The following is a 26,173-nucleotide window of genomic DNA, read 5'->3' on the forward strand; positions in this document are numbered from 1 at the left end:
TCCAGGAGCCTCAAAGCCGTGCTGCTCCATAATGGTAACAAGTACCCGTCTCTTCCCCTGGCTCACTCGGTGCACCTCAAAGAGGATTACAACAGCATCAAGACCTTTAGTATAAATACATGTTAATTTGGATTCATATGTTGTTTTTTTCTGACTTTATATGAACGAAAAGACACAAATTCGCCCGTTTTCTCATTGGAAATAGGTAAATTTCAAAATATCACTGTCCTGGTCACAAAAGCAAAGTTTGTGGGGAATAATAGCCATTTTCTATACTTTTGAGGCATATGCAATTAGGAAATAACACTTACTACCCAGGAACAAAAAAAAAAAAAAAAAAATTGTTACACGGTGTAATAATCAGTAAACAGTAATTATCAAATAAAAATCAAATAACATCAAAACGTGTGCCAGTATTGACTTGCTCTGTGCCATTTATTGAAATGTTCAATACAACAGACACCACAACTGCAGAAATTGAATGCTTTCCTGTGAAATTGCAGTTTGTAATTCTCTTAGAGACAAGACACATATTTTTAATATATAATTTCACAGGATAATTTGTTCTTTCCTTCCATGAATACTATGACCACTACTTATTTACAAGGTATCTATCTCAACAGTTGAAGGTTTTGAGAGGAAAGTCAGCAGCTACCTACACAGACGGCTTGGCCTCCCAATAAGCCTCAGCAGCATCACCTTTTATGGCATGACCAACAAGCTACAACTGCCATTTCAGTAGTTTGGGACAAACACCAATCACAAAATGTTTTAATATTTATTGAGGAGAATGCAGTGTATGCAGTTTTACAGAGAAGTATGTTATATATACACATTCATTTGGCATCAAACCTAACTTGGTTTGAGGGCCCACTGCCTGGCCTACTGGACGAGGCTGAGACCCCAAAAAAGAACAAGCCGGTCTCAATGCCGTGAGTAGTACTGGATATAGCTCACTTGAAGGTTTAGCCAACCGCTAACAAGGATCGTCAGCGAGCAGGAGAGGAAAACAAAACACATTTTTTGTGAAATAAACCTCTGGGAATCCTGGCTGATCTGATTGCCCTTCCTCCAGGCGGGGTACTAAGAGCAGATTTTAGTAAAAGCATTTTTAAGATCTGTAATATTTGTTCTAATGTAAACTTGGTAAGCACTGGAGGACCATCGACCTAATTGTTTGATAAGGGAGTCTGGAACTCAGTGGCGAGAAGCTGAAGAAGCTGCTCCGATCCTGAAGGAATGACTGCAAATCCAGACCTGGAAAGAATCTGGTGAAAATGAAAGAGGAACCAGTGGCGGGTGACAATTGTTCCGTTTTCGTTAATATACAGCAGGTCTGAAGGTGATGCACCCTGAGAAAGATGGAGATGGAGATAAGAGAAGGGGGTTGTAGGGGCTAACATGGGAGTTTAATTTAAACAAATAAATTAGGGAACCCTTTCCTTCCTGGTCAGTTTTACTGTTTATTGTTTGGTCACCAGACCGGGATTAAAAATAAAAGACCCCATTTCCAAAACGGATTACAGTTTCCTGGTTGTGATTATTTCTTCACTGCATCACTTCTGCACCTGTTCTTACTCAGCAGCCACTTTCCCACACTCTGTCACAATCTCGTACAATGACGAGGAGTGATTGGGTATAGGAATGGTGCTGAATACTTCGGGCCATGGAGGAGAAAACCATTTTCCCTCCAAAGCCAACAGTGGGAGCTGCATCTGTGAACAACTGAATGCCTTCGTGCAGCAGGAGACAGTCGTCGTAAAAGAATGTAATGCCGTTCCATTCTTTTAGTAGGAGCTCCCACAGGCGGAGTTCCTCGCGGCAAAAGGGATCCAGGAGTATGACGTCGTTAAGGGAATCGACAGAAGGGATCAGGAGAAGAAGGTAGGAGATGAAAGCTCTTCCTTGAGGAATTATCCTCATTGCTAGTTTAAATGGCCAAGATGGAAATAATAGATATAATACAATCTATTTTTTCCCGGGGAAGCGAGGCTGAAAAAGATTGGGAATCCAGGGTGATGCCTAGAAACTCGTTGGAAGTGAGAGGACCCAAGGTCTTTTCTGATGCTAGGGGGAAGCGTGGGGAAAATCATTGAGAAGAAAATCATCCAGGAGATGCAGCAGAAAAGGATTGCGGTAGTTATTAAGGAGGATCCAGCACAGCGCTTCTGACAGGGTATCGAATATCTTGGGGCTGCTTCTGCAGCCAAACATCAGGCAAACAAAAAAGCATCCAGCAGGCCCCTATAGTGGTTTCCTCTCTGTCTAATGCTTTTATTCTTTCTACCATTTCAGCTACAAGCTTTCTTCAGGGCAACATAGCCCCTTCTATTCCTTACACCAAACAGCTGCCCAGCAGGGCCCCGCTTCCTTCCTTCCCAGCGGTACAGCAGGCCCCTGCTTCCTTTTCTTTCCCAGGCTCACAGCAAGCACCTGCAATCTTTACTTCCACGTTGGGTTCACAGCAAGTAGTTCTGAGAGATCCATGTGAGTACATGTGAATCTATCTTGAGGCAGGGAATGCAATTTAAAAGTTTAAAAAAGTGGTCAAAATGTAAAAAAAAAAAAATTAAAACAATACACAACTTACATAAACAGTTGTAGCAACACATGGGAACATGTAACACAATAAAATAAAAGGTCCTTATGTACCCTTTAATTATTTAATGTGTAAATTGAATGATTCATTTTGGTGACGCGGAGATTGGTGTCTGACCCTCCTCCCGAACTTTAGTTATAAACTTAATTTAGCACCGTGACAGAGGAGTTCAAGGTCACTAGTGTAGGGGAGGCACTGCAGTACAGGGACTCAAGCAGGAATTAAAGGGAAGACAGACAGAAAATGGAATGCACAGGAAGCAGTATGCCAGGCTGAGTCTTGCCTACGGCACAGCGTCACAGTGGGAAGAGTGGCATAAGAAAGGGCAGGACTTAGTAGCATCGCAACCTCCAGATAAGACAGCCACAGACGAGGAGAGGCGTAAATTGGTGCAGGATGAGGTGTGATCTGCCGTGGAGGAGCAGAGACAGCACAGAACAGTTGCACTGAAGCAGCAGGGTACCTAGATTAGATGGGATGGAGCAAAGGAGCGGAAAAGCCCAAAGCCTGCTGGACTATGACACCTCTCATTGCCTTTGTCAAGCTAAGGGCCCCACCAGGCACCAAAGCACCTACAACAGATGGAGATTTAGCAACAGCAGGGGACTGGCACAAGTGCAGACCTGGAGAGACAGTTAAGGTTTCCTCAACACATTGTGCAGACTGTGCTTAGACCAGATATTTTGCTTATGTCTGCATCAACCAAGCAAGTCATAATGCTGGAGCTTACAGTCCTATGGGAAGACTGTATTGTGGAAGCAAATGAAAGGAAGAGACTCAAGTATGAGGACCTGGTACAGAAGTGATGAATGGCTGGAAAACAAGGTGTTAGATGATTACAGAGGGCTGCATGGGTTTCTCAGGACAGTCTCTTTGGGAATCCTTAGGTACACTTGGCACAGGGGGCCACTCGCAAGGAAACTATCAGCAACATCAGTGAAGCAGCAGAGAGAGATTCTAGATGGCTGTGGATGAAGATGAAAGACCAGTGGGCAGCAAGGTAACACACCAATTGGACAGGTGTTGGGGCCTGATCAGCCTCAGCTGGGTCGCCTGGGCGAGGGTGTCTGATACTGAACACCTGTTGACCCCACATACATCACTGATGATGTGCCCAACAGCATCTTACAGATATATTCAACAAGTAATGCCTTGGTTTCTTTTATTTATCATCGTTAAACCGTGTAGTTACATGAAGTGACAGCATGTAAAAAGTGAAACCGTCTTTTTTATCTGCAACTGAATCTATTCAGTCCAGCTAAGAGCTGACTTTACTATTTTAGACCCATAATAAAATGTGCATTGATCAGTTTCCGTCAGTACCATTCAGTTGTTAGCACCATGTGTAAATGACACATATAACAGGTCCGTTGGTTAATAGAGGGTATCATACACGATCAGAAATGACAGTAATAAACTTGTAGACCAACTGTATTAAGCTTTTACACTTTGTTACCATGCCAGCCATACTCTGTCTATAATTCTGCCCACAATGTTCTTCTGTACTGGGTAGGTCAGTTCACATTGTCTACGCTACATCAGGGGAGAAACTTCACCCCTAAGGTGCAGATTAAACACTCTTAAAGGTGTTAATAATCGAGTAAATAGTTAATTACATTAGAAAGAGCAAATAAAACAAATATGAAAGGTTTATTTTGAAGAAAGAGAAAAAAAATGAAGCAATATAATACTAGAAACTACCATGTTTAGCTTCTTATTTCAAAGTTATTTCTTGCTAGTTTTCTCCATTCCAGTTGTCTTATTCTGCCTTGTTAAACTAGATAAACAAAATAATGCATAACATATAATTAATTACTGTACTCACTAGTAGTCCTAAATCTTAATTCTTACTGTACATTGTCGACTTGTCAGCCTTGGGAAATACGTTGTTGACAAGAAACCCATTAATTACTTCTCAGTCTTAAATGTGCACACAGCTACACAGTAAGTGTAAATGAACGTGCATTTACAACTACTGTAGGTTGCATAAATACACATAAAAAATTAAACATCAGATGAGAAGCAGGATATTTATTTATTTGCTCTGCTTACTGCTGGTGTGTATATTTTAACAACACTTACTTTTGCTATTAGGTATCTCTTCAGTGAAAGCATTGCTTAACTTCTTGATATACTGTAGGCTATGATAAATTCAAGCTGTTACCGCACCTGTACATTACAGTATAAACATTACTTTAGCTCAATGTAAGCTTTGTACTTTTGGTATTCACAAGCTTCAGTGTGTGACATCCGCTGATGAAGCACTGTGTTTCAGTAGTAATCTGTAACAAACCAATTTCTAGTCAGATAATGTGCAGAAGATGTAGGGTTGGTTAACAAAACTGCATATCGCACTGACTTCAGTTTTACCGCAGAGAGTACCGTGCCATATTTCGACATTTTTACAGCTAGTTTTGGCTACCCACTGTATTGTTCCTGGAACATTCTCGCTTCCTTTCCTGTAGGTCTCATGGTCTGATTGCAACTAGACCATTGAACATAAATCGACAAATAGAACTCGAATTGATTAGGTACGGAAGCAACAGCAACTTGTATTTGAAAACAAGCAATTCAAATGGAACCAGTAATGGTGTAGTTCATAAAAGAAAGATTATTTTAAAATCCTGTTACCACTCCAAATTAATACAATTGTAAAACGATGGATGAACCTACAAATGAATCGTCTAAATACACCATATTTTAGTGCATACAGAATATAAAACAAAAGTTATAAGCTGCCTTTATTTATTCTGCAAACCTGACAACTTCCTGGCGACAGGACAAGAGATTTTAAATTGTTTTAATAATATAGTATTAACATTAGGAAAAGAAACCAGAAAAAGACAGATTCTTTTTTCCTGCATAATTTGGCATATAATGTATATATTTCATCATCTAGTTCTACAAACAAATGTACATCAAATACATAATATAGTTTTTGAAACACAGATTTCAAGGACAATGAATTACAAATTATTTTGTAATTCTCTGTACAGAACTTGAGCACATTTTCTATTTTTTGGGGGGGGGTTGACATCTTCCTTATGAGGAGTCATATTCTTCAGCGCTGCGGCGTCCAAAGTCCATCCAGCCCATGTAATCTCTGTCGTTTATTCTGTGGTTTAGATCCAGGGTCTGTGATTTGCTGCTCAGAGCTAGGTTTCTACCAGACGAGCCTGTGTAAATAATAAAAGCAGATAGTTTCTTTACAATGGGAGGAACTCTTAGATATACACAGCCTTCCCAGTAAATGAGGACTAGTTTATATGACTATACTATCTCCTACAGTATATTACATCCCTAAGGGTTGAAGCACATTACAGTGGGATGGGATGAGCAGTTGGTGCCCAGTCCCTTTCTGGAGAGGGATGATATTTTGACTTTCAACCAAAAACTATTACATATACAACCTTTACATTTCTAGCTTATACATACAATTACCAGGGAGTGTGGACTATTGTTTCTAGACATTGGGAATTTGTTTCTTCCAGTCCAGCTCTTTTTCCAATCTAATTAATGAATAGAACAAATTAAATCCCTGTCAAGTCAAGAAATACTTCAATGCTCTTCATGTCTACGGTAAGCCTTGGTGGAGCAATAACCAAGACTTTAAAATCTATTTCCTAACCTCTTATAAAAATACCAGCTTTATTACTGGTCCACTTCTAGTGAAGGTTTGGGATATATTTGATTTTTGAAGTATAGCATTAAAGAGTTTAAAATGCTGCTAGGAAGATAACTTGTCTTGGTTATCACTGTCTTCAGTATATTCAACTGTGAAACTGCTTACAGGCAACATTCGACCTACTGTACATAATAAACACTGAATAAACACTGGATTATTGTTGTAAGCACTGCATATTATAACAATGTTTGTAAATTTAAATTATCCACTAGTCACACGAAGTTCTAGTGTTTTTTATATAATCTGCTATTTTAAAACTAGAGTGTTTTGTATTACTATGTATTTAAAGGGCACACATGAGATCTTGGGATGTAGCATTATTATGGATAAAATGGTTTCCATAGTAAATATCAAAAGGTCTTTGTTTTCACCCTCTTTCCATTATATTATCTAGGTACTGCAGCTGAAACCCCCGGAGTTTAAAATAGCACATCATTTTTTTTTCTGTAAAGTTAGTGAATGGTAGTAATATTTAATATTCTAAGTGAGTGCTGCTAAAAATGTGTTAGACCACGGTTAATATATTTAAATGTTACCAGGTAAGATAAAACATCTTGCTTCTGTGAGGTATATTAGCAATGATGACATTATTTACAATAACAATCAATACAAAATATAGTATCCAATATTCTGAACACAGTAATGCATACTGTATACATATTCAACTAAAACAGTCATAGTACCTATCATACCTTAGTTAAAAAGCCCTGATCATTGTTTAATCTAGTATGCTAACTATTTAAGAAGAAAATAAAAAGATGTCAATAGTGAAAAACACTATGACCTTCCTAACTGCATATACAAACCACAAATCAAATAAGAAAAATTCCTCACACCACTGACGTTTGTTAATACTTTTAGTTGAGGATACTATTATAATAAATTGTATAATTAATACTACAAATAATAGATTATCACAGTAAATAGTGGTTGAATAAACTCTTGTCACTTTCTTATTGTTTACTTGAAGTACCATAAAGCATCTGGCTGCAAGTTTAGCTATTGTATATTCGGACACCAAGAGCTTTGATTCATTTTAAAAGTACCAGAGACACATGACTAGGTTATTTTCTAAGTGAACAATATAAATAATCTTTTCAAAACATTCTACACATTTCCACGTCTAGACAGTAGTGTATTTTTTTGTATTATATGAAATCCATTAGATTTCAATATAAAAACATTGAACATTGTGTCTCATAGCATTTATTCATAGTTCAATTACAGTTTTTTTTCCCTATTCAGAACATATTCCACAGCCATACAAAGTTTTGAAAGACTTTCGTTTTCATGTCAAGGCTACTAGATACATATTTTATTTTTTCCCATGTCTTTTATAAATGTATATTTTATTTGAAAACATGAGAATTGAAAGATAATCATTTAGTTCCAGTGAATTGACAATATTCAATATATTAAAGTTAGAGAGCAGAGCACTGACGCTAATTTTGTAAAGTCCCCAGTCCCTTGACGCTGTTAACAGCAATGAAACTTGGCAGGTGATAGTACTAACTAAAAGATGGATGGCAAGATTCTAGGACTACCATGGGCTTCAGAGGGCGCTGTTGTTGAAGCATGTTAGTGGTGCTGGATTCACTCCTTGGCATCCTTCAATTTGATTAAGACATGTTTATTTATTTGATGACAGATGGGCACTAAAGCCACAACTAAAGCCACTAGAAATATTTGTGGAAATTAACAGCATTCCGGCTTGTGTTACTGCCCTGTGTTAAGTAAACTAACATGCATTTGATAGACCCATATTTGCTCTTGGCAGCTGGCAAGGTATAATTAATTGTAGCCACTTCACCAAGCACAGCTGAACCATGAGAGATGCAGCCCCACCACTATGCATCACTGTAGGTGTGGAGCTTTGGTTGTTACACAGTTCTCCTGCTCAGTGGTGGCAGTAAAACAGACCATAGCTCCATGATTCAAGTATGTCCATTACCTTCACTTCCATTTAGATTCTTTGGATGTAAGTAGTAGAAAATACATTTCTTGGCCAGTCCATTATGTAAATCCATATCAGATCTTTAGTAATTGGCATCACAATCCTAGAGCTTCAGCTTACTTTCTCAAACTTTAGGGATTCTAACTTAAAAACATCTGCAGTTGAGACCTACAGTACAGTATAGTTGCTCTGCAATCCATCACCTTAAGCACACTTCTTTTGCTAGAAAGTTTACATACCGGATTCTGCCGAGTCAACGCCCCGGTTTGAACAATCGCCTCCCCCCCATTAATTTCTGGTTTTTAATAACCATTCACAAATACTGTAATGCCTGAGGGGAAATATTGTGGCTCACGTGAATAGAAAAACTGCAGTTGCTCTGTGCATTGAATGACTCAGGGTTATGTTTATTGTTTATCTTCGGTTCAGACGTGGAGTTCGGTGGTTTCGGATCAGATGATACAGACTCCGCAGTCTGATTGATTTCACTTTCCTGTTGTTTCGCTACAATCCATATTTTGAATTTATTTATTTATTTTTTGTGTTTTTTAGACACTCCAAGCCATTTTTAGTGGACCGAACATTTCACATGTTCATATATTTTTTTTATGTAGTGACTTTTATTTTAGTGTTTTTCATCTACAAATGTGTTTTTTCATGATGTGGTTTTGTACTGGACACTGCAGCTTTAAAGTTTCATGTGCACATACTGCAGCAGCTTTGAATTGTATTTTGCCAGTCATTAAATATGTTAACTGAACTTCTTGATTCTTTATTGTGGCTGAGTGATATGCTCTTGTGGCAATGTGCCCCGTCCCTGTGTGCATTTGTGTGTTGCATGCGTGTGTTAATGTTGGTGTATAGATTGGTACACGGGATATAAACGGGTCTGTGTTTCACGTGTATTTAAAAAGGTAGATTTGTATTTAGGCACGAGGAGGGCACAAATCACTTCACGTGCTGGTTAAATGTAATATGTGAGCACGGGGTTGCACAGAATTAATTCACGTGCTGGGATTCAAGTGAATAATTAATTAGTAATTGAATCCCAGCACAACAGTATATATAGATGCACATTTTCATTCAGTCGGGGTTGGGTGTTCGAGAGTGGAGAACGGGTGAGAGAGAAGGAGAAATACGTTTAAATATCAATTGCTATTACGTGCTGGTAGGACCAGCACGATACTTGTTTATTTAAAACTCACCGTGTTTGTTTGTGTGTCTGTCCGTGCACTGTCTGTTTACTGTATAGTCCGTTTTGTTTGTCTCTTTATTTTGGCGTGAAGTGCTGTGTCCCGTGTTTTTGTGTTAAAACCTTTTATTTTCTGTTCTGTTTATTAAATGCTGAGCGACAGCATTCGCTCAGCTTCACCAAACCACACATCTCTGTCTGTATTTCCTGCTTCTGGTCTGACGCCACCCACTCCGGCCGTCTTTGTGACAGCTCTACTTTGAATCTAAGCATGCCTAATTGTAAACGTAATCTATACTTAACAGTGGCGTGCCAAAGTATGTATACAACGCATGCCTTGCATGCCCTATAGCTCACACAAAAAAAATCTAAACAATAATATTATAATTAGTATACTATTATTATTATTATTATATATAACATATAACATATAATAATAATAATAATAATAATAAATAAGTATAGGTCTGCATGTAAGAATAATCATATCGTCCGTGTGGCATGTCAACACATGCAATGCCCTGAGTTGCATCTCGTTGCCCAGGCAACGCTACGCTGTGCGGCAGATTTCCACTCTGGCCGCCCATTGAAAAACATAGCGAAGGCATGCAATTGAAGAAATAAATCATCCTGATGGAACAGAGCAAGCCAACTCACAGCTGCCACCTTGTGGGGCTCAGGTCATGAGCGGAAACGGAAGTCAGAAAGAAACGTGTGCGTGAAAAGTTCCCTTGTGCACTTTTTTTTCACTGCTATGCATATGTTTTAAATCTTGTCCTCAGTTTTACAGCAAAGAATATTAGGGAATGCAAGATTGTTTTAAAAAAATTGCCCGCTCCTTCTCCACCCTCGCCCCGCATTGGTGGAATGACCTTCCTACAGATGTCAGGACTGCCCAGTCCCTGACCTCCTTCCGGCGCCTCTTCAAGACTCATCTCTTCAGGCAGCACCTCTTTCCCCTCTGGACATTTTATCACTCTTCCTTAAAGCGCTTTACTTGCTCTTTTCTGCTCCCTATTTTTCTGCATTTAATCCTGTATTTTAGAGTACTGTAATCTGTCACAAGTGTTATTTAATCTGTAGTATTTTGTATTTAATTATATCCTGATGTAACTATCACTGACACTGTTATCTGCTCCGTTATTGAATCGTATTTTGTCATATACTTTTACTTGCTAGAAGTCATTGTATTTTATCTTGCTCTTAATTGTATTAATACTTGTACTGTGATTCTTGAAATGTATTTTTATTTACGACTCACCCTGGATAAGGGCGTCTACTAAGAAATAAATAATAATAAATAATAATAATAATAATAATAATAATAATAAATAATAATGACAGTGCTTCACTGAAGTATAAATTAATATATTAATGTGTAAGACATGTCAGATAACTACATAAATCATTCATTCTGAACCATATCAAACTGATTTGAATTAACTTGCATATAGAATAAAAACATACAGTACCTATAGAAAGTCTACACCCCCTTTCAAAATGTTCACCTTTTGTTGCCTTATAGCCTGGAATTAAAATGCATTTATCTACACATCCTACCCCACAACTTCCAAGTGAAAAAAAATATTCTAGAAATTTGTAGAAAATTAATTAAAAATAAAAACTGAAATAGCTTGGTTGGATAACTGTCCACCCCCCTTGTAATAGCAATCCTAAATTAGCTCAGGTGTAACCAAACGCCTTCAAAATCACACACCAAGTTAAGTGGCCTCCACCTGTGTTAAATTGTAATGACAACGACCCAAAGCACACAGCCAAAGCTACACTGGAGTGGTTAAGGAACAAAAAGGTAAATGTCCTTGAGCGGCCCAGTCAGAGCCCCGACCTAAATCCAATTGAAAATTTGTGGCATGATTTGAAGATTGCTGTCCATCAACGCTCCCCAAGGAACTTGACAGAGCTTGAACAGTTTTGTAAAGAAGAATGGCCAAATCTAGGTGTGCAAAGTTGGTAGAGACCTATCCCAACAGACTCACAGCTGTAATTACTGCCAAAGGTGCTTCCACCAAGTATTAACTCGGGGGTGGAGACTTATCCAATTATGATTTTTCAGTTTTGTATTTTTAATACATAATTTTTTTCTCAATAAAAACTTTTTTCCCCTTAACAGTGTGGAGTATGGTGTGTAGATAAGTGGAAAAAAATCATTTAAATGCATGAAACTCTGAGGCACTGACACAACAAAATGTGAAAAAAGTTCAAGGGGGTGTCGACTTTCTATAGGCACTGCACATCTAACACGAGAACTGTGTGTATATATATATATATATATATATATATATATATATATATATACATTTATAGATAGATAGATAGATAGATAGATAGAGTTGTCATGTCTTAAAAAATATAGAAGTGTTTTTGAGTGTGTGACCAGTCCTGATTCCACAAATATCAACAATTAAACGAGGTATGCAGGGATGGTTAATTCACCATGACTAAGAACGGTTTCTTTGTTGAGACAAAGTGCCTTATATTTGTCAGTACCTCTTTTATACAAAGCTTTGATGTGAACGAATCCATTCATGATTATAAATACATATAAAAATAAGAACTTCCTTCAGTAAAAGAAGAACAGGCATTGATAAAGCACTCCAGGGTTAGGTGATGGGTGAAATAATGTGTAAAACTTTAATTTACTTAAGCTAATTATGCTATGTCTTTTTAAGCCCTACATGCATATCTATTAATTGTGCATACTGGACACCAAAAAAGAGACACAGCAAAATCAACCTTGGCTAGATGATGCATAACTTTTTGCAATTGCTCTATTACCATACAGGGCAAGCTGCCTAGGTTTTGCTCTATCTCTAACCTGTACTGATTTCTGCACTCCAGATCCATTACAAAGAAGTGTGATACTGAGCTATTTCAGACACTGCAACCGTATAACCATGACTAAAACCACAGTGCAGTACTACTGCAATTTCTAGTGCCTCCCTACAGGAACCAAAGTGAAATGTCGGCTGTATTTAATCAAATTATACAACTACGTCTAAACGTTTTGCATCAACTAGAATTTTAGGATTGAGACATAATTAAAAAAAAAAACTATATGAACATAATTTAGATATTTTATTTAACATAATGTAATGAAATAAACTACAAAATGATATTGCAGAAGTCTACCAGAAGCCATAATAGTAGTACAGTATTTCATGGTAGATTTCGAAATGTCACATTTTTCAATTTTTTGTCAGTTTTTCATTAAGTATATGGAAAACTACAAAGCGATATGTAATTTAAATATGTCAACGTAACATTATTCAGCAGGTGCCATTCAACTTTATGAAGCAAAATTTGTTAATTCTATAGGGTGATGCAAAACTTTTGGCCATAGCTGTATAATGAGTAAATAATCCAATTAATTTCTATAAAGGCTGGATCTAATTTGGAAAGAGCTTCCTCAAAGGTCAGCTGTAACAAGAAGATCTCCACCCCTGAAGCTTGCTTTACTTTCCCCAGTTAGAAAGAGAAACTCTCCCTAAAATATCATAAAGGCTGTGCATTTCCAAGCAGATTTTACACAATACCCTGTTCCATAAGGACAAAGTACACATGCATGCATTAAAACCATATAGGTTACATGAATATTTAAAGTTAAGCAGTTTCAGGACCAATAAAAAAAGCTAGATTGTACTGCTTGATACAATATGACACTATACATCACACCATTTATATAAAAACAAAACCCACAATCTAAGGTCTCCAGAGATCAGCCTCAAGGATTGCTTTTTTGAGGTTCTGTCACAATCCCTGAGCCACTGGCGGCTTATATGTAATTATGTAATGTAATGTAATTCATGTAATTATATCCATATTGAGTTGGCACCTCAGGAAATCTTCAGGTCTTTAACTTTCGAAATCTGCTTTCGAAAAAGGTTACTCCTGCATTTACTATACTATTGTGCAAAAAAGAAGACCATATTTACAGAGCCAACACTCCATATGAACTATAATGTTATTGGTCAGCCACATTAAAACATTCATTTACAAGTACAGTACATTTACCTTTGGAATTGTGTGTGCCTTTAAACAAAATTAAAATTTAAATTAAAGAGATGCTATGATTAATCTGAACACAGAAGGTAGATTCGTAGCACATGAATGGTACTCTATTATTGCTGTTTGGGTTTGGATAAACAACTATGTCAATATTAAGGGGTTCAATACTTGCTATATCTGGACTGCTTATTAGATTTGACTTAAACTTGTAAGGGGCGTTTTCTAATCTTTTCTAATAATTGAAATGAGGATGAATGATCCCACTCACCTTTCCTGGCTTGCTTGAGATATCTGGCCAGCAGTGGTCCAAGGTTCGCTCTTTGCTCCATGTTTCCCTCTGCCGTTTTCAGCTGGCCATTAGATGTGGCTGCACGCACCTGCCTCTGGTGCACTGAGGGGCTCTGATCCAGCTCAGATGCTACAGGACTACCCTCATCATCAGACCCTGCCGAGTGACGACCCAGGCAGCTCGTCGAGAGAATAGCAAGCAGCACACAGATACAGATTCCACTGTTCATAGCTGCAAGACAAAAAGAGGCATGGGAAATATAGCGGGTATTTTATCATTTCTCCATATCCCGTGATTTATCCTTTCTCCCCTTACTTTTGGAAATGGTGTATTTCTGATACCTACTGTACACTGTTCCCATTTAATCAACATGGTCAGTAACTCTGTTCACAGTAACTTGTTCACGTTGTTATTACTCTGTGCAGAACCTGTCCGGAAGTTTTACTGTATACTCGAGGCTCTACAGATTTTACTGGATTCTGAATCGACAGCTACTGTATATTAAAATGGGTTGGAGATTGAGGGGTTAAACTGTTAATATTAACTAATGATTCTAGACAGAAGCAGTCTGGATGAAAAAAGCCTTCCCATATTCAGCCCCACCTTTGTAATTACATCCAAAACATTTCTTGGCTTTTCAATTTTTTTTTTAAGCAAGGCAACTAGTTGGAGCCAATCTAGTTTTCACTGTGCTATACAGTATGTTTAAACTAATGCTTTGTTCACACTGGTATTGCTATTGAGAGAAAGACGGACGTACCTGAAGTCATCAAAACTCAGACACTGAGAATTATACATTCTGTGTTGTCATTAACTTTTGCAGTTATTTACTATTCCGTTTTTTAAGAGAAATGTGTTATAATTTGTATTTGAATTGACATTGTGCATGTAATAATTATCAGGTGTAATTCAGATTAAATTAATACATGTTAGAAGGATTGCTAAGTAAACCTATTATGCTAATTAGTGTAGAATCATATACGTTAAATTTGTTCCCACTCAAGCCAGTTAAATACACTGCATATATGTAAGAACATTCTGATAGAGGCACATTATACATTTATAAATTCAAAGAAGTGAAAGCAGTATATATTCTGTTTGAGATAACTTTCATAAAAATAAATTGGCAATACTAAATAGTTGTTTGCTTGTTAAAATGTATTCAGAAAGGTAGGTTATCATTTGGTACAGTATTAACATAACAAACAAAAAAACTTTCCTAAGTAATCTTTACTAATTTGCAGACAGTCTTATGGTAAATCAAAATCAAAATCAAATATTGAACATTAAATGAATGCAGATTTATTGGGGTTTGTTCTATGAAAGTATTGTAAATACACAAATTAACAGATTGCTGTTAATAATACACATAGCTTTAATTAAAATAAAAAACTATTTGAATCCCAAGTTGATCAACTAAAGTCGACTGCCTGTTGTGTGTTCTATGGATTTGGCAAAACCAGGTTTGTAGTGATTTATTTTAAAGAGCAAGTCAAATAAAGTGTTAATTCTGATTATGAATTATGAATGTTTTACTGTTACATTTACTGTTTTCAGTCCCACAGTTGCTTATTCAGTTACAAACTACATTGTTTTACAGAAAAAAATAATAGGAAAATAGATGATTTAATATGCTTTCAGTATTATGCAGTATATTTTGTTCTTACATGAAAGTTAATAAAACTCTTTTGAACTATTTTTAGGGGAAAACAAAAAATCACATTCTCATTCTGAAACAAACATTTCCAATGAAAACAAAATGATTGTCCAGTAAGCTGCAATACCAACATACAAAACAATTTCACTCATGTTATCATCTATCCGACATTTATCTGAATAAAATGACAAATTACACAAATATCTATTACAGAAACACAATTAAATGACTGTATTACTCTGCTATGAACCAAGCACTCTCCTCATTTGCAATTGAGATTTTAGTACCAGAAACAACAAGACAGCCTTTATGCTTACCTTCGAGTTAGTTCCCAAAGTCAGAATAGCTGAAGAAGCAGTGCATGAACAGTGTAAGAGAACTTCTTCGGACTTGAAATGCTGCCCCTTAAATATCCAGCAGAGTGCCAACAGCTCTGTCATCTATTTGCACAGCACTGACGCAGATATGGGCTCACCACATTTCCAAATGCACACTACCAAGACACAACACATTAGTATCACTCTAGGGGAATCAGGGTACAAAAACCTTCCACACATAATGATCAGCCTTCTTAACTCTTACAGAAATAAACCATGTGCTTATCTTCACTCAGACCAGGAAAGGCTAGTACAGTACTACAGTAATACTGCAGGCAGCATTTCTAACAGAACCCCATGGATTTGAAGATGTGCAGTTAACATATCGGATAATCGCAAAACAATATAGCATTGGCTTTCAAAAAGAGGATACTCTTAACCAATTGTATAGATAAAGTGCTGGCCCAAATATTTATTTACAAAGTCAATAAATAACATAATTGTGTGTACTTAAGCTGAGAATTAGAATATTTAATAGAATCCCGGGGGGGGGGGGGGCATTTATTAATTGAATACATTTTGTGAAAGATATGTGAATAGTACAAGAAATACTTGTATTCTAAATATTTTGTAAATTACTAAATGGAAAGGGTATAGGGGTGGAATGATACAGAATAATATCTAGTTAACGGTTATGAAACACTGGGAAGAAATGCTGAGATCCTTCTATAAAGGGATATTTATGCAGATTGGTTGATTAATTAATTGGTTGATTGACAAAAATGTAATTAATACTACTGTCCTTGAATTAGTACCAACCTCAACTGGATTTATATGGATACCTAGAGCCACAGTGATTCATATATAGCTATATATATATAATCAAATAAAACAATACATTACCAATGCTCCATCCATTTTATGAATCAATCAAATACAATTTTATACTGTGGTGCCCAAAAGTATTGACACCCTCTTTCCATTTCAGTCCAAAATGCTCTAATACATGAAGAAATGTATGTACATTATATCTATATCTATCTATCTATCTATCTATCTATCTATCTATCTATCTATCTATCTATCTATCTATCTCTATATATATATATATATATATATATATATATATATATATATATATATATTCACTTTGAATATGCCACAGCTCCTTAGAACACAAGTGGTGGTGGTGTTCCAGTATATTTATATAGGGCAGCAGTGTGGAGTAGTGGTTAGGGCTCTGGACTCTTGACCGGAGTGTCGTGGGTTCAATACCAGGTGGGGGGCACTGTTGCTGTACCCTTGAGCAAGGTACTTTACATTAAAAATAATGTGTAAAAAAATAATGTGATATCTTGTAACAATTTAAGTCGCCCTGGATAAGGGTGTCTGCTAAGAAATAAATTATATATGTGTATGATTCTTTTTTTTGTTATTGCTTTCAATGATCAGTGGTTCCAGTAGAGGGAGCTACAATGCATTTAATCAAGAAGGCAAGTCCTATTTCCTATTGTTCCATGAGCAGCCACCTCTAAGGATCTGTGCTAAACCAAGGAAGTCTATATAATGATTTATGTACTGCATGTTGGCATGCATAATGCACTATTAAGTAGTACATTCTAAGGTTTACAATAAGTATTGGTTGTAGATGTTTCTTTAACAATTGCTAAACAGATTGAATGTGCAGAACTGTAGTTGCAAAATGAGAAAGTGAGCAGCTGGATGGGCTGAGTTTGAGGAACAGAGTACTATGACAGTGCCCATCTACATTGTGCAGCAAGTGCAAAGTCTTCCACACCAGCAGTGAACCCGAAGAGTCATTGTTGAGCAGTTAAGTAAGATTATGTATGTGACTAATAAAAAAAAGCTGATACACTTTGATTTGGTTATTATCAAGCTGTGCGTATTATGGCCTGGCTGACATTTATTTTCTTATTTTCATAATGTAGGCTGGTCAAGACCACAACAACCAATAGTTGCTGCAGGTGGTGGCACATCACCCAATCTGAAATGCCTGAATACTGACTGTACTTCATCATGGAACTAAATGATTTGATATGCCGGAGAGCAGTGTGCGGAATGCACAAACCTTCATAAAAACACACAGAACAGCTGTACTGTAGATATCAAAAAGTATAATTATACACAGGGTGCGATTTGACGGGGGGTGTGGGGATTTCCCTGGCTCTGTTTTTTGTATCCCATTCCCAGGCTCTGCACTTTCAGTTTTCATGCCTGGCACGGGAAATAGATTTTGCACTTACAATATCTTTCTACTGGAAAATTTCATTTCTACAGATGGTATACATACTCAAATACATTTATGCTGCATCTTGTGCAGGTGCAGCGCACTGCCTAGCATCTCTAGGGACTGTTTTCTAGCTACCGAATGATTGTGTTTTTGTAATACACTTTCGACCATTCTGATGATACTGGGAACCAGCGAATACACTGACATGTCAGCCAATAAGACTCAACAGAACACACCTTTTTAAAACATCAGCACCCTGACATCATTGTCATTGCTATGCTCAAACTACTCTTTTGTTTCGAGTTCTTGAACATGCTTGGAGAAACACAATCCTTCCTGCTGAAAAGACCAGCATTGCATCTTTTAAAAACAATAAAGTCATAAAAATGAAGTGAAGCAACCAAAAATCTATAGTAGATTTTTAAAAACACTTGTAGGACAAAAAATATTGTAGCACAGTGGGGATGGGTTGGAAATCATCCCTGCAGTAAAATGTGTGGTTTTGTTTAAATGTTATTGTTTGATTGTATTGCTGTATTGTTTGTTTGATGGTTTTGTTAATTGTTTTTATTAGTAATTATCCCCTGCACCTGGTAGCCATTGTTAAATTAGTACCAGGTGCAGGGTATTTAAAAGAAAGCAGTTAGTTTGCTCAGGACTGCTAAGAAGAAGGAGGCAGAAAGTGGTACTCTGCGTCCTGGCAGTCAGGAGAAAACAAAAGGAAAAGGTGTTGTAGTAAACCTGTGTGTGTTTTTGTTTACTGTTTTAGTGGGGAAACAGCCTAGCTGTCCCACTTGTAGTCAGGGTGTTCTTGTGTGTTAGTTAGTGCTCGTACAGAGCTAGGTGTTTATTTTGTATTTTGTTTTGATTTCGTTCTGCATTCAAATTTAGCGCAAAAGCGTGTTCAAACCCTCCATCTCTGTGTCTGGTCAGTATTTTAAAGGGGCAAAACAAACCCGAGCCGCAAGGCTCGTTTACATTACGTAATTTGTATTGGTTATTTTATGTTTGAAATGTGTGTCTACACCTTTAAATTACAGGTTTCAGTTAATGCATGTTTGCATTTTGACAGTCCCTTTATATTGATTGGGGGTTGACCTTTATGTAGGGGACACCGAAAGTGAGAATGAGAGAGAAACGTGAGTGAGACTTGTAAACAAGACTAAAACAGCTGCATCTCTTTTGCTCTGTATACCTCCTCATACAGTGTACTTTCCCAATACAGATTTTTGAACCCACTTGTTGTGTATTAATACACAAGCCTAAAGGCCAGTTTACACTCCGGTAACAAAAAACCCGGTAACAGCAGGATATTGCTTGATTATCGCCCGATCAACACACTGTCATCATTCATCGGAGCACTATAAACGCACAGCGACACTGTAGTTCCACTAAACCCAAGAAGTATTTGAGCAGAAATTGAAGAAGCAGCACATCAGTTAGTTTTTACGTCTGCTTTACTTTTGAGAAGGAGAGGACAGCGTTGTAAACATGCTTATATGGATTTCTCACATACATTATAACATATTTACATTACAACATTGTCTTCTCTTTTCAGCTTCATCAGTAGTGAGTGAGTGATTCAGGGCTTTTCTAGGCTCTATTATCAAAATCAATGAAGTGTCCAACCTTCACTATCCCTCTGGAAATTAAGAGTGAGTTAAAACTCTTTGAATCTAAAAGGTGGCCTTTTAAAAGGGGATTATAAACTAGAAGCTCTTCAAGCATCCAGAAAAGCCCTACAGACTTAAAATCTCTGCAATTCTTAAAAAGCTTCCAGGCATTCAGCATTTCCCTATAAAACATTGGTAAAACAGAGAGGTTTAACTGTTCACTGTCCATTAAAAACAAGTGCCTATCAAAATTTAACCCCCCACCCCCCCAATCGAAGGAAAGCAAAAGCCAATGCTCTCCATGACAGAGGTTCAGGAGCATACAGCAGTCTCTATAACAGTTGGTGTCGAAAGGCTGTGACTCTACTCTTTATGTCCATCAACTCCTGCCCTCCTTCCTCTTCAGGTAAATACAACTCCCCCAAATGCAGACCATCCCAAAAAAAACTTAGTAATAACTTCTGAATTTCTAACAACAGAGACGGAGGGGGATCTCCACACATTAGTCTGTGCCAAAGCATGGACGTGACCAAGTTATTAATGATTAACACTCTTCCTCTGTAGGAGAGCTTAGTTAGAAGCCAGCCCAAGTTTCCTAGTCAGCCTTTTACCTGTTCTAAAACTCCGTCCCAGTTCTCTCTCGCTATTCCCTGTCCTCCCAAGTACACTCCCAGGTACCTGAAAACCCCCTGGTTCTATTTTCTTGTTTGCTATTAACACAGCGAGATCGTCAGCATAGGCTACCACTTTAACAGGCTCCATCATCACATTCGGGATGGACAGTCCAGTCAATATCGTTCTCAATTTTAACATTAGTGGTTCAAAAGAAAGAGAGTACAACATTCCCGATAAAGAACAGCCCTGATGAATTCCTCTCTGGACCTTAAAAGGAGAGCACAGCCCGCATTGATTTTAAGTTCACTAAAAATGTTAATATAGAGCAACTTAATTTTTCCCAAAAAACTGGGACCAAAGCCAAATGCCTCACCTACATCAAATAAATACCTAAGGTCTACCCAGTCAAAAGCTTTCTCTTGATCAATCGAGAGCAGACCAGCTTTAAAACCAAAGAGCTTGAAGGCTGATATTAAATCCGAAATTAAAAACATTATCGAATATTGATCTGCCGGGTACACAGTACGCTTGATCTGAATGCACAATACAGCTCATTACTTTGCTCAGTCTATTCGCCAATGCCTTTGACAGAATCTTGTAGTCGGAACAGAGAAGACTTATTAGTCTCCAGTTCTTGATGTTACATAACTCCCCTTTCTTAGGCAACGAAGTTAATACTGCAGTTCATTTTCCGCAATACACTCTTCTATCACGCACAGCAGATCACTCCCCAATTCAGACCAGAAAGTTTTATAAAAGTCAACAGATAGTCCATCAATTCCGGGTGCCTTACCCATATTGAGCCCTTCAGAGCACTAGAGAGTTTCTGCAGCGTCAGTGCATTCTCCAGCAGCCCCCTCTCCTCTTCTGGAACCTGTGTCAGCACCTGGAGGAACTGTTGGGCTCCCTCAGACCTGTCCACAGCCTGCGCTGTGCACAGCTCTGAATAGAACCCCACAGCCTGTGCTGTGCACAGCTCTGAATAGAACCCCACACCCTGTGCTGTGTACAGCTCTGAATAGAACCCCACACCCTGTGCTGTGTACAGCTGTGAATAGAACCCAACAGCCTGTGCTGTGCACAGCTCTGAATAGAACCCCACAGCCTGCACTGTGCACAGCTCTGAATAGAAACCCACAGCCTGTGCTGTGTACAGCTCTGCATAGAACCCCACAGCCTGTGCTGTGTACAGCTCTGAATAGAACCCCACACCCTGTGCTGTGTACAGCTCTGAATAGAACCCCACACCCTGTGCTGTGCACAGCTCTGAATAGAACCCCACAGCCTGCACTGTGCACAGCTCTGAATAGAACCCCACAGCCTGTGCTGTGCACAGCTCTGAATAGAACCCCACACCCTGTGCTGTGTACAGCTCTGAATAGAACCCCACACCCTGTGCTGTGTACAGCTGTGAATAGAACCCCACAGCCTGTGCTGTGCACAGCTCTGAATAGAACCCCACAGCCTGCACTGTGCACAGCTCTGAATAGAACCCCACAGCCTGTGCTGTGTACAGCTGTGAATAGAACCCCACAGCCTGTGCTGTGTACAGCTCTGAATAGAACCCCACACCCTGTGCTGTGTACAGCTCTGCATAGAACCCCACAGCCTGTGCTGTGTACAGCTCTGAATAGAACCCCACACCCTGTGCTGTGTACAGCTCTGCATAGAACCCCACAGCCTGTGCTGTGTACAGCTCTGAATAGAACCCCACAGCCTGTGCTGTGTACAGCTCTGAATAGAACTCCACAGCCTGTGCTGTGTACAGCTCTGAATAGAACCCCACAGCATGCCCTCTGATGGCCTCAGGCTCACACAACAGTTGACCAGCTTCTGTTTGCAGGCAGTGTATTATTTTACTCTGAGAAACTTTTTTTTCTAAAGCGAAGAAATATTCAGTCGTTTGGAGCATAAATACTAATAAATACAAAAGTTCTACCCTCTACACACATTTGCACCTTCAATACAAGTGCCGTTTAATTATCTAATTTACTGTGATGAATCATGCTTAAACCCTTTTGCAAATAACAACTCCAGCACTAAAATTTGTACCATGACTAACAATACCCTCCCCCTCCAATTCATGAGTCCACTCTGATTTATTGTTCTCATCAGTGTGTGTCTCTTGGAGCATGGTCACACTAACTTTCTTTTGTTTTATATATTCAAAAAGAGCTGCTCTCTTCACTACATCTCTGCACCCGTTTATATTTAAAGTTCCTATATTTAGATTCTGCATTGAGTTATAAAAGGAGACAGAGAGAAAAGTACAGATAATGGTGAAAACGTACACAGAAAAGAAAAAAGCTTTTGTAAAATTAACCATTATTGCTTTTAAGAGAGACCCGCACTTTGTTTATTACATTTTTTAATTGATTTGTTTCTTGTTTTTCCATACCCAGTGCTACTGCATTACGTCTCACCTGCTGCGCAGAATTTAGGAACAATTTTAAATCATGAAAATGGTCGACCACTCCAATCCCTCTTTTCCCTTTAACTACTTGTAGAAACACTCGAATGCTTTCAGCACTGTACCTCCCTCTCACTTGCTGACTAGCCGACAAATCAGAGCTGGCCGAAGAGTCAGTATCCTCATTATCCTCATCTTCACTAAAATTACCAATAGCACTGCTCGCTATGCTCTGTGTCTGAACGCAGTCAGTTCTCACAGACAGCTCGCTCTCTGATTCATCAGCACATTGGACCTCAGCTTCAGCTTTGCTGTATTAGTGTTGCTAGTTCCTGCCTTTCTTTTCCCCTTGGGCATTTTAAACTGAGAAAATGTCAATTCTTTTCCACACCTGCTTCCATCTCTTTCTCTAACGTTGACACAGTGGCTCTGACACCTAACAGCCCCCCTGCAGGCGTCTCTCCAGCTCTGTTCACATTAGCTGCTTCTCCTGCCGCTGTATCTATTTCAGACAGTCCTTGTACCTCAACATTAGACTCAACCAACCCCGACTGAATTTCTTCGGTCTCTCTCACCCCTGTCTGCCGCGCTGCTAGTTGAGGGACCAGCTACCTGGCTCTCTGGCACTGCTGCAATCTCACTCGCCTCGGGGAGTCCTTCCTCGCCTTCATTATCTCCTGTAGTCTGCTTGCAGTTCTTCGCTATATGCCCCTGACGCCCACATTTAAAACATTTCAGATGAACATTTCAGATGAGTTCAGATGAAGCAAAGACTACGTATTCACTTCCGTCCACACAAAACCTAAAAGCTACATTTAACTCTCTGTTCGGATCATTAAGAAGCATATACAAGTGCCCTCCACAAGTATTGGGACAGTGAAGTCAAAATTGCTATTTTTGCTGTACACTCAAGCAATATGAAAATACGAGTAAAAGAAAAAGTTCCTCTTTTTTTTTTAGCATCCAAGTCACTTGCTTTTCTTTCTTAGACAGCTCCCTAGTCTTCATGTTGGATTATGCCTACTGACACCAAACGCAGACTCCAAAGGCAAAAGCAAAGGATAGAACTGAGACTACACATTGTGTGAACAACCAATGCAACAGGAAACACCTGATCAATTAGAAACACCTGTGAGCCAAATGTCCCAATACTTATGCTCACATAGAATGGGGGGATGGAACTCTGTGCTGTTATTCTTAGTTGGTAAAACATATATGTGTTGAAACAGCCAGAAATAATAGTTGGTAAAACATTCTGTACTTTTGCCTCATATTCATCTTTTAATCGTATTTTCATATTGTTTGAGTGTACAGCAAAATTTTGACTTCACTGTCCCAATACTTATGGAGGTCATTGTATAACTGTCTTCTGAACGAAACGACATGTTTTAAATCCGGGGATTTACAGCCCCGAGGAATCATTGTAATACTTGACATTATCTGTCTGTGACCACTCAGCTCTCTCACTATGAGCTCATTTTTCAGAAAAGGAGGAATATTATAAATTATTATTTTCCTGGCAGGTACCGCAAGAGGCAGGACAGAAACTAAAACTCTGTCAATTACTAAGCCTTGCTGAACAATTTCCTGAACTAATTTCTCACTACTCAGAAACACCACAACAGATTTATTCATCTGTGAAGCTCACTTAATATTCTCACACCCAAGTATTTTTCGAATTTCAACTACTACTGCTTCCACTACAATCTTTATACAATTTCTCTGTGTCAAATTTTCAAAATTGGCGCTTGTGCATCGCTAATAAAAATGAAAATTAAATTTGATCTTGATTAAAACCAGCAGTCTAAAAATGTTAACAGAATCCTGATTTAAAATATCATTTATCTTATTTTTTCTGCATTTTAAAATAGCTATCTTGGCTTGTCCAAGGACAACATTAACAAGTTGAAAAGTGTACTTCTCTGCTTTAAAGTATTTAAAACCAAAGATAAACATAACTTCAGTGAACTGTAAACCCAATCCATTAATCAGGGTGTTCTCTCTCTCTTTCTGTGAGCAGAAAGTAAACGTGTCCATCACTGCTGAGTAAATAATGCTTACAAAAGAGTTGATGGCAATGATGGAGTGAAGGATTCTCCATTGCAGATGCCCTGATATTTTTGGCAGTGGTGGTTTAGATAGTGGAGGCCAAGCTGGCTCTATCTGCTCCCCCACCCCCAGCCTCTCTCTCCAGTGTGCGTCAGGCAGCTCCTGAAGCTGCTGATGCTGAGCCTTCACACAGGGCCTGTACATCATCTTCCCTATCCACAGTGGACAGGGGGAGCTCCCTCAAGCTCTCCATAGTCAATAGCCTGCCCGGCACATCAGTGTCCTGACTAACAATCTGGGATACACTCAGAAGACTAAGTCAATCTGTAGGGATCCCTTCTCTCTAAATACCTGCCCCAGCAACTCCAGCGCTTCCCTGGGCAGAGCAATACGAACCGGAGTAAGGAAGCGCTCAATTGTACGGACCGACCGCACTCCCAGCTCTAAGGCCAAAGAACCTTCCATTTATAACTATTTAGATCCAGTAAATGTCCAGCATTGATGTTTTTTTTATTATTATTATTATTTTTTTTTTATTGATTAATCATAAAAATACATCAAAATACAACATACGAAGGAAATATGTACAGTGTGAAAGATGTCTACTACACAAAACGAAAGCAGGTACAAGTTCCTTCCGTATGGAAAATTAGACGGACCATGTTTGTCACACAGACTAGTGTGTTTCCATATGGATATAGCTTATACAACGCTTCACTGGGCATGTGTCGGTATGTTTCAGAGCATATGTGAGGGTACACGTGGAAGTCATGTTTTTTTGCTCAGAAGAGATGCTCGAGAACAGTGATTTTGGACATAGCAGTGTGGCATTATGCAGATATTTGGGCGCATACAGATTATTATACAATGACTAAATATATTCAGAACAGCACGGTGGGATAGTTTATGTTTTATTTTTCATGTAGTGCTGATGTACCCTTTAACTGGAGTACAGCAGCCTCTGGTGAAGATATCGATCAAGCCCTGTCCCCCTTCAGTCAGCGGCAGATATAGCACACTGCGTCTCAGCCAGTGAAGCCCATCCCAGAAAAAATTCAACAAAATGGACTGAATCTGTTGAACTAATGAGACTGGGGGCTCCATACAGATCAGTTGATGCCACAGGATCAAAACAATCAGATTATTAATGACTAATGTCCTCCCCATATGGGGCAACTGATGAAGCAGCCATCTCCGTCTCTGTAACCTAGCCTCAACCTTCTCAACAGCCCTTTCCAATTCTTCTGTATTGTGCTGTCATCTCCCCGATAGACTCCCAAATGTCAAAAGCTCCCCCTAATCCACTGTAGCCCACTCTACAACTCTTCCAATCTCACAGAAGTAGAGCAGTATTTTTTTCCCAGTACTTTCTTTTCATTGGCAGGAAAGGGTTAACCTTTGCACTAGATAGTTTTTTAAAGTCTTTTACGAAACCGGAGCCCTTCTGTGTCTCTGTCATTAATGATTATTACTGCTACTGTACGTCATCAGCATATGCTGTCACAGGTCCACTGAG

General features: G+C 38.6%; 1 protein-coding gene across 1 annotated transcript; it reads right to left on the reverse strand.

The window, feature by feature from the left end:
• Positions 1–444: 444 nt before the first annotated feature.
• Positions 445–15,874, reverse strand: LOC117394997 (cholecystokinin-like). The gene is made up of 3 exons (XM_033993811.3): positions 15,720–15,874; positions 13,725–13,976; positions 445–5,775 (listed from the first exon to the last, which is right to left on the reverse strand). Exons 2-3 carry the CDS (start codon positions 13,972–13,974, stop codon positions 5,642–5,644), a joined length of 384 nt encoding a protein of 127 aa, XP_033849702.2. The 5' UTR covers positions 13,975–13,976; positions 15,720–15,874; the 3' UTR covers positions 445–5,641.
• Between the last annotated feature and the right edge of the window lie 10,299 nt (positions 15,875–26,173).

The sequence above is a fragment of the Acipenser ruthenus genome, chromosome 3 (genome assembly GCF_902713425.1).
Source record: "Acipenser ruthenus chromosome 3, fAciRut3.2 maternal haplotype, whole genome shotgun sequence".
Lineage (NCBI taxonomy): Eukaryota > Metazoa > Chordata > Actinopteri > Acipenseriformes > Acipenseridae > Acipenser > Acipenser ruthenus.